Source organism: Protopterus annectens, chromosome 2.part0 (assembly GCF_019279795.1).
Source record: "Protopterus annectens isolate FY-2018-M chromosome 2.part0, PAN1.0, whole genome shotgun sequence".
Taxonomy (NCBI): domain Eukaryota; kingdom Metazoa; phylum Chordata; order Ceratodontiformes; family Protopteridae; genus Protopterus; species Protopterus annectens.
The window spans coordinates 9,121,116-9,137,167 of NC_056728.1; the positions used below are offsets into that span (position 1 = coordinate 9,121,116).

The 16,052-nt window shown below is 38.4% G+C and overlaps 1 protein-coding gene across 2 annotated transcripts in view; it reads left to right on the top strand.

Annotated features, from left to right (window-relative positions):
* LOC122792918 (prokineticin receptor 1-like) overlaps positions 1-16,052 on the top strand; it is a 74,558-nt gene that overhangs the window by 44,936 nt on the left and 13,570 nt on the right. For both annotated transcript variants that reach the window (XM_044060485.1, XM_044060484.1), the window contains one exon: positions 10,178-11,413. In XM_044060485.1, the coding sequence (XP_043916420.1) occupies positions 10,959-11,413 (455 nt within the window). In that variant the 5' untranslated portion in view covers positions 10,178-10,958. The remainder of the gene's footprint in view (positions 1-10,177; positions 11,414-16,052) is intronic.

Below are 16,052 nucleotides of genomic sequence, written 5' to 3' on the forward strand. Positions count from 1 at the left end.
TTGTCGCAACAGCAATTTTTTTCCCTGGGAAATAATTTGCTATTCTGAGTGTTTAATGTTATAGTCTTTCGATCGAAATGGTTCGATATTATAACATTCGAAGTTTTAAGACTTCGATGTTATAATATAGACCCGGTGTGCTTACCTGGGTAAAGGAGCTTATTTATATTGTTCCAAAATACTCTTGGGTTAGAGTGAGGATTATTTAGTGGTTTATGATGGTATTGTCTTTTATCATTATCAATGTGTTTTTTGGTATGGTTCCTGAGTTGTCTATAGGTTTGAAGATGGGTTGGCAGATTATTTTTTTTTCAGGTCTTCCAGGCCCTGTCTCTCTGTAGCATAAGGGTACAAGTGGGTTGTGATAGCCAGGATGAGAAGTTAGATTTTAGTCTAATGTTTCTCATGGGGGCCATAGAGTTTAAAGCATTGAGGAAGATGTCATTGAATTTGGAGACAGCCTCATCAAGGGGAAGGTTGTATAAGAAGTACCATGTCGAAAGAGGAAACTATATTGTTAAAGATGGTAGGACTGAAGTTGGAGAGTTTGAGACAGTCTTTAAAATTGTGGTGTCTGTGGAATTGAGGAGAATGCCTATGAACTAGGGTGGGAAGATGGTCACTGAGAGAGTCAGGAAGAGTACAGGGATTGTGATAGAGGTTTGGGTTGGAAGTGAGAATCCAGTCAAGATTTGTGCCAGTGTTGTTATGTGTATTATACATGACTTAAATGGGAGCAGTGAAGCAGAAAGACCAAGTATTATTAAATTCTCAAGTGTTACAAATTACTTAATTTGTATTATTTTTATTTCTAAAGTATAAAAAAACACTTAATCCTAAGCACTGAACAAAGATAAAAAAATCAATAAGTATGTTGAATGGAAAACTCAGCAAGTTATATTTACCATCACTATAAAATAAGATGAGATAGACAGATTAAATAAATAAATAAATTAAATAAATAAAGCAGTTATGCTATTATTTTACTCAGTTTAGCTTAGAAACAGGCAGAAAATGTGATTTCCTTTATTTTTATTTTCTACAGCTATTAAGTGGGTAATACTACTGGACATGTGTTTCTTTTCATGGGCAACCCAGGGGCACTGTCTGGTTAACTGACTTGGTCAGAGTCACACAGTGGGCAAATGGAGGTGGAAAGAGTCTGACTTCTGATTTTGTTCCCTTCTAACAACTGTACTAAAATGTGTTTTTATTTCTCTCTTTTTTCTCTTGTTCATCTGCAGTCAGCATGTTTGTTCTCGTGGCTTAAGAATGTTTCACGTTTGTTTCTTTGAATTTAAAAGAACAGGGAATCTATTTTGAAATATGTTGGGACCCCAGACTTGCTGACTTCTCGTGTGAATGTGACAAAAGATATGAAAAACTAGGAGTCATCTGCTGAGTTGTGATTGCTGCAATTTGTGATGGAAATAATGGCTTACATATCACTTTGCCACACAATTGTAGAGCCAAAGAAAAGTAGACTGGGGATGTCCTGGCAATTTCTGTTACTGCAGGAATGACACAATTAAGATTTTGTTAATGAGAAACTTTACTAAGGCAAGCAGAAGAACAGTTTTTTTTTTTTATCTTGGTGCCTGATTGCCTGTCACTTCCAGCTTGTACAGGTCCCACATACACCCCCCCTCATAACTGGTTCCCACAGATACTGGTCTATATCACTTCCTGGAGTGACAAGTCACTGCAGGAAAAGAGCCACCATGACCTTAGTTCCCAAGCAAGAGTGTCAACATAAGCCATGCGTCTTGCACCCACCAAACTTGGGTTGTATAGCTTGGTTTTTGTCTACTTTCATAGCTGAGTCAGTATATGGGTCCACCACCATTGATGTGGGCATGCCTGATGTTGGGAAACATCTGACCATAAATAGCATAATGAAAATAACGGTCTGAGGAACCACAAATGCAGCTGCTAAAATGTCTTTAATTAGAACACAAAATAGTGAGCGCTTTCATTTCAATAAAAAGGAGACTTCATCAGAATACAATACATAATAAAATGAACAGTTTAAATACTCTACCTCTCACATCTCTACCAATCACATTAAAAAGCCAATTAATTAAAAAAAAAAAAAACAATCAACTTTTAAGAAAACCTGGATATGGGGAACTTAAAACAAAGCAATCTGTGTGTTAAGGTATTACAATGCACAAATATGCAAACAAAATATATATATAAAGATAAAATATGAAAATATATTGTGAAAAAAACACGTTATATATAAAAATATAACTTCCCAAATCTTCCCGCTTTACATAAAATTTATATATTTTTTATATTTTACTTGCTTTTCCGTGTAAGATAGGTGCAATAGAAATTGCATCATTTAAACCTGGGGGAAACATGGCAGCTAACTTAAGTTGCCATTCTATTTCTTTTTTCTTTAATGTATTTTTCCAGTCTCCCCCCACAGGGTAAAGCTTAATGCTTTCCAAAATTCCAAATAAGAACTTTTCAAAGTTCAAAGAAACCGGGGAGTGTTTATATAGTGCACTATTTTGTTTCCTATTCCTTATATCATTTACATGCTTGTATATTCTACACTTTAAGGGCTGCTCTGTTTTGACCACATAAAAATGGCAGCTGCATTTGTGGTTTCTCGGACTGTTTAAACATCTGAGCATGACAATAATGGCAACAGTGGCGTAAACAGTGGCCATAGTGTCACTGTCAGGGATGGGTACTGTGGGAAACACATCACCAACTTTGTCCACTGGCACAGCTCCATTATCTGTACAACCTGCCCCTCACTCTCAGGTGACTACTCTGTGGCAGGAATTAGCTAACACAGCCTACAACCTCTGTCTCCCAATCATTGGGACAGCAGTAGTGGCAGAATGACTAAGGTTGGTAATGTTTTGGTTCCTGCCCCATACACCTTTTCTTAGTTTACAGAACAGAGGTGGACAGCTGGCAAATTCCCAAGTTTGCTGCAAATTACGAAGAGCTTATACACTGTTACATGGCCAGGATGGAACCTGCATTGTTCCTCCAGAATTAAAGGTTCATCTAGTGATTGAAATCTACTTTCTAGCACCAAGGAATATGGCTTTCCAGGAAGGCAGTATAGCTTTTCTATAAATGGAATACACTGTCCTGTCTTCCTTTTTGAAGATAGTGACCACTACTCCAGATTGCCATTCCAGAGATACTATCCCACCCTTCCACTCTACATTGAAATGGTATGTTAACCACAATTCCCCAAAACTTGCAGCATTTAACATTATTAGACAGAACTTATCCAATCATGTACCCTAACCACAGCAGAACTGTTTAATTGCTAAAGTGACCTAATCTAGTTAAAGAGGTCAAGCTGCACCATCAGCTTCTGAATATACCTCCTTAGAGGAGGATATGTCCACTAGATTCAGGAGTTTCTCAATTTTCTTTTATCACATCTCATCAATGTCCCCAGTTAAAATCAATGTTTTTCCGTCCCTGCGGAGGACAGCCAGGCTGATATCGTACCTCCTCCTTTTGAGTTAGTGGATATTTGTCACAACCTCTTTGTGGCTGTCTGAAAGTCATTCTCCATGACCCTACCAATCTGTTGCCACACATAGGCCTTTGTTTGGAGACTACTGCAGCTGTTTCTTCAATGACTTGTCAGTACTTATCAGTTACATCACATGGAATGCCTCTCCCTTTAGCCTAATTGCTTCTCTCACCATTGATATAGACTGTCAGGTCCTAGGATTGCTACTATGACAAATACTGACCACTTTTTTAGATACAGATTCTTGTTAAGTGGTAACCAACTAATCTGTAGAACTTGAGATAGTGATTTAATTTTGCCAAATGCCATTTTATTACCATTTAATGTTAAATCTAACATATTGAACTAAGAAAGAACTGATTTAAGATAATTTTCAAGCGTGGAGCTTATTTTTTAAACATGATGGATTTGAGATTCATGGAATCTTATCATTAGCAAAAAATAATTATGGAATTTTAATGAGCATGATACTTAAGTATTAATGAAATAATGACAAACAGAGCAGTCACGGGGTGATCCCAGAGGGAGTCCTTGATTAACCTGATGGGTGAGATAGAGAATTTCCTATTCTACTTTGAAGAAACAGTGATTAAGATAACTATGCATCTATCTAGTGAAGATATATTAGAGACAGCTGATAATGTATAAATTCTAGTAAGAGCAGGGGTAACATTGTACAGAATAAAAGGCTTTGGTAAGATCTATAACAACGCTGAAGGTGGAGCTAGCTTGAGCCATACAAGTGAGTATATGATTAGTGAAACACAGTGTGTCTATCCCACCCATGAGGTTAATCAATGACTCCCTCTAGGATCAGCTGCACTATTTGTCATTATTTCATTAATACTTTGAGTATTATTTTATGCTAATGAGTAGTACTGTGCTTGTTCATAAAACCATCTTGGTTGTAGTCTAAGTGATCTGGGTTTGATTAGTGGATCTAGCTCCTGAAGAGTCAGCTGGGAGTGGTGGAGAAAAGCTCCATAAGTACATCCGCATTAACAAAAAGTAGAATACAATGGTAATTTAGATACTTATAGTAATCACAAAACATGTACAAGTCTAATAAAAAAACAAAAGTAGCAAAAACAGGAATGATGAGGTGTTGTAATACATAAGAAGTTATATAAGTAGCTTGGTGAGTTTGGTATTATTACAAGTATTTTATATTACTTAGTAGCAGTTATTCTTGCAGTATTTATAGTTTTATAAAGGGGGGAAGGTTAAGAGGTCATGGGGAGAGAAAGGAAAAGACTAGAATGAAAAAGGGAGAGAAGGCAATTTATGGGGGGAAAGATGAGAGAAAACTGATTTAGTAGTGACTATGTAAGATGGCTGAGGTCAGGGAGGGTGAGGGCAGTGCAGGACCACTGGCTTTTAAAGTATTCATTGGTGACAAATTTAAATTGTTTGGTGTGTGTGAGGGCCCAGATTTCAAGGGGGAGTTTATTCCATGTGATGGAATGGTGGTAGCTATATGTGTTACATCCAGTTTTGGACTTGGGTTTGTAGACTTTTAATTGGTCGTGTGATGAGCTCAGGAGATTCCTAGATGGGGTATAGTGGGAGATGAGGGATGACAGTGCTGGACAAAAAGCAGGCTGATAGAGTATGGAGTGAATGATTTGGAACTGAGATTGGAGAAGTAGGTGTGGCAATTCTATCCAGATTTATAGGTTTGTTGTACTGCAAATCTTGCTATCTTGTGATAGGTTGACTCTAGTTTGGTGAGTAGTGTGGAGCTGAGATTTGTAAGTATTTGGGAACAGTATGTTAAGCAAGGTAGAAGGTATGCAAGCGTAAGAGTAATCCTGGCTTCAGTGGTAAGGAATTTTTTATTTCTATATAGGAGTCCCAATTTCTGATGAGTTTTTCTGATGCAATTATTTATGTGTAGTTCAAATTTTAGTTGATCGTCAACGGTAACACCAAGTAGTTTTGTGCTAGTTTCGACAGTTATGGGAGTATAGTTGAGGGACATTATGGAGAAGGAAGATTTGATATGGTTTACTTTTTTGAGAAGAAAGAGAAGCAACTTTGTTTTTTTAGAGTTGAGGATGAGCTGATTATTAGAGAGCCATGTCTCTACCGAGTTAAAGGATGATTAGGTGGTTGATAGGAGTTCAGAGGGTGAGTTGGCAATAATGATGACTGTAGAGTCATCTGTGTATTGGACAATGGTTGACTGAGAACAAGAGGAGTACAGTAAGTTGGTAAAGATATTAAAAAGTAGTGGACCAAGAATGGATACTTGGGGAACACCCATTCTTACTGGAAGGGGAGTAGATAGAGCAGACTGCCATCTCACTGACTGAAGTCAGTCAATGAGGTAGCTAGAGAACCATGCCACTGTATCAGGGAAGAAATTAAAGTCTTTTAGTTTGTTTAATAGGAGAGAGTGAGAGACAGTGTCAAAAGCCTTTGAGAGGTCAAGGAATAGACAAGAGATAAGTTTATGATCATCTTTGGCTAGAGAAATAGTGTTGAGGAAGGGCAGCAGAGCATCGCTGGTACTATGCTTAGGTCGGACGCCATGTTATGTGGGAGTGAGTAGTTTGTCATGTATGAGATTATGTATAACTTGTTTGTGTATACATTTCTCCAAGACTTTAGATAGGAGGGACAGGATAACAATAGGTTTAAAGTTGGAGATTTCTGTGGAGTTACCTCCTTTGTGAATAGGTATTGTGTAGAATTGTTTCCAGATTGAAGGAACTTTAGATTTAGAGATGGAGCGATTTATTAGGATAGATACTGGTACAGTGAGGGAATGGGCTGCTATCTAGAGAAAATATGAGGGGATATTGTCAGCAGATACAGAGCATGGTTTACGCTTGGAGAGTAGAATTATAATATTGGAAGTGGGAACAGGTTTAAGGTAGAAGGTGTTTTCAGAGTTAGTAGTTAAGGAAGGATTAGGAAAGTTAGGGGAATTGGAGCTGGAGTGGTTGGGATTAAATAGTTTAGATATAGATTCTATAAAATAAGTGTTGAAGGTGTTAGCTGTATTGTCAGGTGAGCTGTCTGGACATGGATTTGGAGAAGTCGGGTTGCCAGGATGGAGTATTTGGTCGACAGCATTCCAGAATTCTTTAGGTTCAGTTTTTAATATTGTTGGGTGGTTATAGTAGAAATAGTTTATTCTTTATTGATGAGTTTTTTTTGTTTGGTTTCTGAGTTCTTTATACTTTAGTAAGTTGGCGGGGTGTTTTGTTTGTGTCCATATTTTCCAAGCCCTATATCTGGTTTTCAGAAGGGTATGAGTTATTTTAGCTAGCCAAGGGAATATATTAGTTTTTATCCAAATTTATCTGGGTGGGGCTAATGAGTTTAAGATGTTAAGGAAAGTTGAGTTAAAGGATTTGACAGCTTCATCTAGTGGGAGCAAGGTGAGGAAATTCCAATTAACTTGAGAGAGAGGGGTTTTAAATGTTTCAGGGTTAAAGTTGGAAATCTTATGACAAGTGATATACTTGTGTGGTTTAGAGAAGTGGCGGGTGTATCTGAGAACTTCTATTGGTGAGTGATCACTTAGGGTGTCAGCGAGTGTTTCTGGGTTGTGGTATTTGCAGGGATTGGAAACAAGTATCCAGCCTATCAGGGAGCCAGGGGAGTGAGGTTTGTTAGTGTGGGTAGATTGAGGGATTAGTTGTGTAAATCCATATAGATTTATATGATGAGGAGAGTTAGGATTAGTGAGGGTTTGCCAATTAATGTTTATGTCTCCTAAGAGGATGGTTTCATTAGGAATGTTTTGGGTGAGATATGAGAGAATGTTTTGCAACAGGGGAATGTTGCCCCCTGGTGGAATATAGATGGCCACTACAGTAATGGTAGTATAGTTGTTGAGGATGAGGTTAGCTGCCAGCACTTTGGCATGTACAAAGGGGGGGATTGGTTGCTTAGCATGAGAGAGAGTGAGGTTACTGGAGTAAATTATGGCAACGCTGCCACCTTTTCTGCTTAGGCAGTCAAGGCAAAATATATTGTATTCTGGTGGGACAATGTCTTTGTCTAGATTTTGGGGTTTTAGCCAAGTTTCTGTTACTCAAATAACATCTGAGGTATAATGTGTTATCCATGTATGAAACTGGCTAACTTTGTTAAGGATGCTTTGATAGAATAGAAAGAGATTTGTTTATTAGTCGTGGGTGAGTGGTTAGAGTTGGAAGAGGTATTAAGAGAGGTGATAGTGTTGGGAGTAGGTCCAGGATTTGGATGTATGTCTCCAGATATGAGTAGGGTTAAAGGGTGATGGTAGGCTTTTGTTTTTGGTGGATAGGTGCTGAGGTACTTTGTCTTGCTTTTAGTTGCTAGTGAGTAGAAGGAAGGAATTTTTATTTTAGGGATTAGGGTGCTCATGGGAAGAAGAGATGCAGAAATAACTAAAGGTTGCTGTGGATAAGAGAAGGTATGAGTGTGTAGGTTAGTGGAATCTTTATAAAAATGGGGTAGGTGTGTGAGAGATGATGTGATGGTGAGTAGGATGGAAAGAGATAGGAGGAGGAATAGAGCAGAGATGACTGAGCCAGACATGCTTGGAGAGGGAGGTGGCATTATAGTTGAGTGAAGAGGATGGATATGATGTTTATAACAAGGTTGAGCTTTTGAGATAGATGGTTGAGAAAGGTTGATAGGCAATAGTGGGAAGAGAAGTAAGGATAGTGAGGTGTAGTAAAAAGTAACTGCATTGTGCAGAAGTATATTAAGAGTATGTAGAGTTGGCTTGCTTTGGTACAAGAAGGGGAAGGGCTTGGAGGTGGGAGGTATCAGTTGGATAGGTATAAAGGAAATTATATGGGGGGGTTGGGTGGGGAGCTAAGTGAGCCCGAGCGTAGCGAAGGTGAACAAAGCAGATTACACCAGAGTTGACAGATATTGCAAAGAATAACAATCATTAAGTCCAAGTTAAGGGAAACAAGATTAGTCAAAAAGTAGGATGTAAATCAGTAGCCATTTGACTGATTTTGCCTTTCTTTTAGCAAGTGTGGGTTTGTAAACTCTGGGAAGGGGTATAGACAGTTGGAGCTATGTCAGTTACTGTCTTTAGCTATTTTACAAGAACAACATTTGAGTCGGGGAATGTGGAGGGTAGATAAGGAGCAGGTCAGGAAGTAGGAAACGGCTAGGTGTTTGGGATAACATGCTCACCACGGCTAGGTAGCATTACAAACACACTTTAATGTTAACTTAATAGCCTTAGGTTTCTATTTGCTATGATAGGTTAGCTTTGCCATATACTTAGTCGCTATCTTTAGGAGGCTGTAAAGAAGGTTGCAGTTTGGTGTTGTGGCCGTGCTTGGTAACAGCTCCTTAGTTCTGAAAACAAAGCACTGGGGTTTATGGTTTTTCAAAGTGGTTATTTGGAGGACAGTTAGGAGGGAAGAAGGGAAAACAACAAGATAGAAACAAATGGGTTAAGGTATGCAGATTGGGATTACACAGTCATACAGTATTCTACAGAACTATATCAAATAAATGGCACTAGAATCACATTGAGAGCCCAAGCTATATTGCTATAACAGTCGCTAGCCAAGTAGCCTTAGTGTACAGATAGCTGAGAAAGACTCGAGTCAATCACAGTAACATAAAATAGCTATCTGCCAGAAGTCATTCAGAAAATAAGCAGGCTATACGTATATACCTAAGCAAGTTTTTCCTAGTAGCAGTTGGTATTACAAGCACTATGTATGAATGTATTTAAAATATGCAACAGTGAGCACACAAGACTAGAGTATACAGTGGACAAAGGAAACTCTAGGCCTAATGTACAAGTGTCTGTTAATGCTTCAGCAGATCATATATGGACAGAGCAACTTGATGACATTATTACATGCTGTGTATGGTGTTGGTCTGTGAATACGGCATAAAATAACAAAGTCTGAAAAACTTTTCACTGTTTTCAGGATGGTACAGCTTTGAGTCATCCTGATATCCTCTCTCTGTATCATGCCCAATGATTTCCTAAGCTCGCAGGGCTATGGTCCAGAGGAGCAGAGATGTGATTGTGGTGTCTTCCAGATGTGAAGAACATATCACTACCTTATGCTTCATTAATGATATACTGAAGGGCTTGGCAATGAAAGCATCACAGATTTTTAGGAATTTTGAGGACTTGGGTTATGTTTAAAATGTTCATTTTTGATGATAACAGCCACAAGGTGTCCAAATAAACAAACAAAAAAAATATCTCTTAACTTTCTTGAGTATTGCTGCTTGTATCTTTGAAGTGTGTCAGGTTTGTCATTTCTTTGTTAATGGTGTTATTTGTTTGAACAGTTTCATTCAAGGTTGATGCACAATATTAAAAGGGACTTAATTGGGAACTGCATCTTTTCATTAATCAGAAAAGAATATTGATTATAACTTTTATATGTGGCTAAAGCAGTAAGAATTATACATACTATGTTATTAATACTGATTTTCCCTATGTAATATTAAAGCACCTGGTGGAAGAGTCATTATTAATGAAATGTGCAAAGTTTTATCCGGCTACCTGAAATTTTGTTTTGTCCTATGAACAGTGATACATATTTATACCTCTATATTAATAACATTATTATCTTTTGTGAACATATTAAAATATTGCTCAAACTTGTATTGCTTAAGTGCATGGTAGACAACAAAACAATTAACTTATTTTTATCTTTACCTTCACAGACCAGCAGTTATGGGCCAGACACAGTCTTCTCAAAACTGTATCATCTAGGAATATTTTGAAAATTCCACCCGTTCTGTTTCTTATTTCATCCATTTTCTTCACTGGAATCTTTAACCTGTCTACAGCAAGTGCATATTGTAATACTTTCTTTAACAGACGAAATGTGACTGTTATTTTACTTGGCTGAAAACACAGAGTGCTAATAAAATGACATACAGATGAAAAATCCTCTGAGAATATTTCATCAAGTTTTGTTATGTTCTTTAACATAGAGTGGTACATGAAAAGCTGTAGCTTGGTTTAATGGTGAAAGTTAATCTCTAAAGAACAATCCACAAGCAAGTTCCTGTTACCCAAATTGCACATACTTTAAATGAACTCTCCCATCTCTTTACTCCATTTTAATCAAAGCCTTGAACTTAACTGTACAATTTCTATTTAACAGATATGAAAATTAGGGCATCCCTAGCAAAACAGCGTAATAATGGTAAACTGAGCCATGATGTACATGCAGGTTCCAGCCATACACAGCCTAATGCACTGAATAAGAAACTGAATTACTTGTAGTAATGCAATGTCTACTAAAAAATGTGTCATAATATTTGAGTGCATCTAAAATAGCTGATGCGCCTTTTCAGAAGTTCAGAGAGTGGGGAAATTGAGCTTTCCAACAAGCACATCAGTTTCTCTAATGTTAAATGATGGCTACGTATATTTGAAGAATAGACATGAATAAATTATAAAACAACTGCCTTAAAATAAGTCAGGAGGCCATTAGATATGGATGAACACTGTGTTAACTTTTCAAGCTATGGTGGTACAGCCAGTGATGACAAAGGCCCTCCACGGAACCAGACCTGTGACTATAACTACATGAACTTTCCAGGGGAGGAAGGAGGGATTGAAACTGGGGACCATGCTCTTTTTACAGCCAGGGTGTTCATTGGAGTCACTCTAGTTTGTGTCATGATTGTATGTGGAATTGGCAACTTCCTGTTCATCATAACCTTGGCCCGTTTCAAGAAACTCAGAAATGTCACCAACTTACTAATAACAAATTTAGCAATCTCTGATTTGATTGTGGCTGTTGTATGTTGTCCCTTTGAAATAGATTATTATGTCATTAGAGAACAGTACTGGAATTTTGGACGTGTGCTCTGCTCTTCAATCAACTACCTGAGGATGGTTTCCCTATATGTTTCAACCAATGCCCTACTGGCCATTGCGGTGGATAGGTGAGTATGTGTTGATTTTGCCCAAAATCTGTGTTGAATGAATGGCTTGGAAAATATGCAAAATTGACTTTAAAGGGACTACTGAATGAGACAGCAGCATGCAGGCAATTTATACTCAACATTTCATGTATTATGTATTGCACTTTAACATTTGTACTTCTCATGTTTGGTCAATTAAAACTGAATTGTTTCTTCAAACACTGAATAGATGTGGAGGACAGGCAGAAAAAGCCTGGGTTGTTTAAGAAATTGGAAGAAGAAAAAAACCCGGAGCCATATGTCACAGATGACTGACGTCACACTCAAGCAGAAAGTGTAGTTTAAACATATAGTTCTAAGCATGAGCAAAACAAGTACATTAGCATTTAAAAGTAATTTAAAATGTTGTATAAAAGATAGAAGTTAAAAAGGGAGTCAGCCCAAAATTTAAACTGACACTATTCAGACATTGAAAGCAAGCAGGAAATCTCAGAACTCGCACTGCAAATGAATGGAGAAGCAAGACCATACAAAATATTTTGTGTCTGTGATGTAGTCTTATGAGGACTCATAGTGAATTGCAGGATGAAGAGATCTTGGCTAGAGCGTGAGATAATATCATCATGGCAGCTCCATTCGGGCCATTTTTGGGTGATAAAAATTGGGAAACAAAATCATTTCATGTATACTGATGCTGGAAGATTAGCAATGTAATAGATTTCAATATATAGTGAAAATATGCTACCTCGTTTTCTTTTCTTTTTTTTTTTGGTAGTTGCTCTTGGCTTTTCATATCAGATGGGTACATTTTAATGTGTTCTAACAGTTTAAGCCATTAGAAAGAGATATTTTCTAGGCCTTTAAAATGTGCGCAATAAGGCAGCAGCTAACTTCATTTTATGTAATGAAAACTGGGGATACTTTGCCTTACCAATCCGGTTCTTACTGTGAGTGGTATATGGTGGACCGACTTGCCACTGTCCAGAATGCTATTATTGCATATTTAAACAATAACAGTGTAACAATCCTTCTTGTACTGCCCTGTGTGGGAGGGTCTGGCCACAGACCCTGATCTTAAAATATACCACATCTGAGGTCACACTAACTGAGAGAAATGGCAAACTCAGAGATGTTATATTTTGAGATGAGATGCAATGCCACAACTCCTTCCCCCTGCTCTATTCCCAGTAGTAATCCTCTGCAAATAGCTAATGCCTTTAACAATTACTTCATTGAAGCTATTCAAACTTTAACTCAAACTCTAGTTCCCATGACCCCCAGTCCTACACTACACACTAACAGTCCCATTCCCTCCCTTCATTTGCAACCTGTACCAACCTCCTTTATCTGCAAACTCCTTCAAAAACTCAAACCCTGCACTCCCTCTGCTGATTGCCTCCCAGCAGAATACCTTCAAATTGAAGCCAAAGCCATAGCATACCCTGTTTCTATCCTGATAAACAGATCCATCTCTGAAGCCTACATCCCCTCTATTTGGAAATTCTCACATATAATCCCTTTGCACAAAGGAGGTAAATCTACTGAAATCTCCAACTACCGTCCTATTGCTCTACTCTCCCCACTAGCCAAAATTATGGAAAAATGTATTCACCATCAGCTACTCCAGCACCTTCTCCAAAACAACTTGCTTTCTAACTGCCAACACGGATTTAGGCCCTTTCATAGCACTACTTCTGCCCTTTTAACTTTTACTGATTGCATAAATAGGAATCGTAACAATAACTGTCTCTCAGCTGCTCTATTTATTGACCTTTCCAAAGCCTTTGATATGGTCAATCACCACCTACTTATTAATGTGCTAAAAGCCCAATCTCTTGACCCACAAGCAATCTTTTGGTTCAAATCTTATCTGGAAAATAGACAACAAGCAGTACTCTGGGACAATAATCTATCCACACACCTCCCAGTGAGCACTGGAGTTCCTCAAGGTTCTATCCTAGGCCCTCTTCTTTTCTCCATCTTTATTAATGATCTCCATACTGTTTTTCCACAATCCACCTGTATACAATATGCTGATGACTCTACTCTTATCTGTACTGCCAAGTCTTCTTCCTCTCTCCACACCCTTACACAAAATGTATTTAACACAGTTGAAAAATGGTTCACCCAACGCTGCCTTCTTCTTAACCCCAAGAAAACTAAGCTACTACTCTTTACTCCCACCATAAAATCTCCTCAGTTCCACTTCACTATTACCTCTGATAATAGAACCTGCATTTCCCCTGATTCTACTGCTCAACTACTTGGTATAACTATTGACCATAACCTCAGCTTTGATGCCCATGTTAATAATATTATAAAACTGTTAATAAAAATTAGGCTCCCTGTATAGAATAAAACCCTTCCTTACACCACTAGCTAAGAAATCCATTGCCCAGACTCATCTTACTTCCACCCTATTCTATGCATCTGCCATTTACACCAATCTATCAAAGCATAATCTCACCAAAATTGAAACTAGCTACAATAACATAACCAGATTTGCCACTGGCTCTCCGTACAGAACCCATCACTGCCTCAACCTTAAACAACTCAAATGGTTAGAACTACAAAATCAACTACAATACAATCAACTTGTGATTGCACAAAAAATCCTGCACCACCCTACTAATACTCCCATCCCCACTAATCTGATCTCCCCTTATAAAAATCTTTCAACACTACGCTCAGCTAATAAGCTAATTATTGCCAGCAACCCTTCTAATAACAAAACAGGTGATTCCCTCTTCTCCAATGTTGTGGGTAGAATCTGGAACAAACTTCCTAATACACTCACCTCACTCTCATCCTCTCTAATATTTAAAAAACACCTTAGAGACCACCTTAAAATACATTGGCTTTCCCCCTGCTCAAAGCCTGATTGAATCTACTTTTCTTCTCTCCCCTCCCCTATTTCTTTTTCTCCTGCTTCCTTAACAATTACTCCATATCTTATGAACAACACTACTAAATAGTTTTGCTATTGTTCTAATGCTTTAGATTTGATTGACTTCACATGAACCCTACTAAAGCATAAAGACTTGTTTATTTCTTACTTCTACTCTAATGAAACCTGACATTGTTCACAATTTTTTACATTTTTTTTTCTTATCATGTCTTATTATGTAATGTGAAACTAGTCATTCTTAGAATATTTTGAATGTATTAAATCACTCATGTTGGAGCTTTTCTCCTCGGGCCTCTACTGAAAAGGGATATGTATCCAGCTAGACTAGCCTGGTCAACAAATCTAAAATAAATAAATAAAATAGATGGTGAAGACAGACCCTCACTGTAGACTTAGGGGGTTCCTGCAGAAATAATGGCATATAGATTAATTCAATTTAGTTTTATGGGGCTGTGGGTAATATGTGCAGTTTGCTTGATGTTGGGGAGATAGTTGTTTGGTAAATAAAGAAGAGTCCTTAAAATCCCTGCTGGCAGTAACTGTGCTACATTATCTTCAAACAGTCCACTGGCATAGATGGATGAAGTTCTGACTACAGCCAAGGTGACCTGAGTTTGATTAGCGGCTTAGGTGACTGATAGATCAAGCAGGAAACATGGGCAGGCCTGTCCTGGACGGAGGGAGGGTCAGTGCTGGCATTGATCATAGGAGGTTACTATGCTAATGGCCCTGGGGGCCCTTACAAGTCTAGCCAAGTCCCTTGTCAGTGAGGGACACAGGTGGAACCCCTGGAACAAATTTGTGGTTTCCCATCCACTCATCAAGGTTGTACTTGAAGAGTGTCAGCGAGATACTCTGTTTGATGTGTATGGGAAGACCAAGTGATAGTGATTTGAGCCTGTCCACATAGGACAGGTGTTAGAGGCCATGGATTTTCTTTTGAGGTATTTCTGTGGTCTTTCCAGTTGGTGCAGATGTTTGGAGAGGTACATGCCAAACAGGGTGTTATACTCAATTATTGGTCTAATGAGGGAGGAGTATAGAGAGGTAATAACCTCCTTTTTTCTGGATACAATCCCTTTACTTATGAGATAAACCAATTAAAAAGCTCTTCTGACCACTGCCACTACATGATGGTTGAATATGAGATTGTTATCAACCTAAGTACCCAGGTCTGTCACCACAGGTTGTGTGCTTAGGGGGTTGTCGTTGATGTGGTAATTAGTTAGGGCTGTATTTTTGCTGAATGGTATGATGATACATGTTTTGCATTTTGCTTGAGGCCATAACTTTGGCATCAGTCATTAGTTACTGTGAGACCCTCTTGCAGTATGTTAATGTCATTTGTGGAGTCAATGACAGCACCCAACGTACAGTTGTCCACAAACTTGGTCAGCCACAGGCCTTTTGTCTTTGCCTGGACCTCTGAGAAATAGATGCCAAACTGTAGGGGTATCATGATAGATCCCTGGGGAACTCCACTAGTGACAGGTCTACTATCAGAGGTGGCGGTGCCTATTTTGACCTTGAGGGTCCTGTTAGGGAGCTAGTTGGACAGCCACCTGATGAAGAAGGGATTTGTTGTGTTAGCTTTTCGATGATGCCCGAGTGAAGGATTGTGTCAAAGGCCTTGGCCAAGTCAAGGTAAGCTATATGAACTGACTTTCCCCCATCCAGGGCCTTAGTGACAGTCTCAAAGAAGTTAACCAGGTTCAACAGGCAAGATCTGCCCCTGATAAACCTGAACTAGTT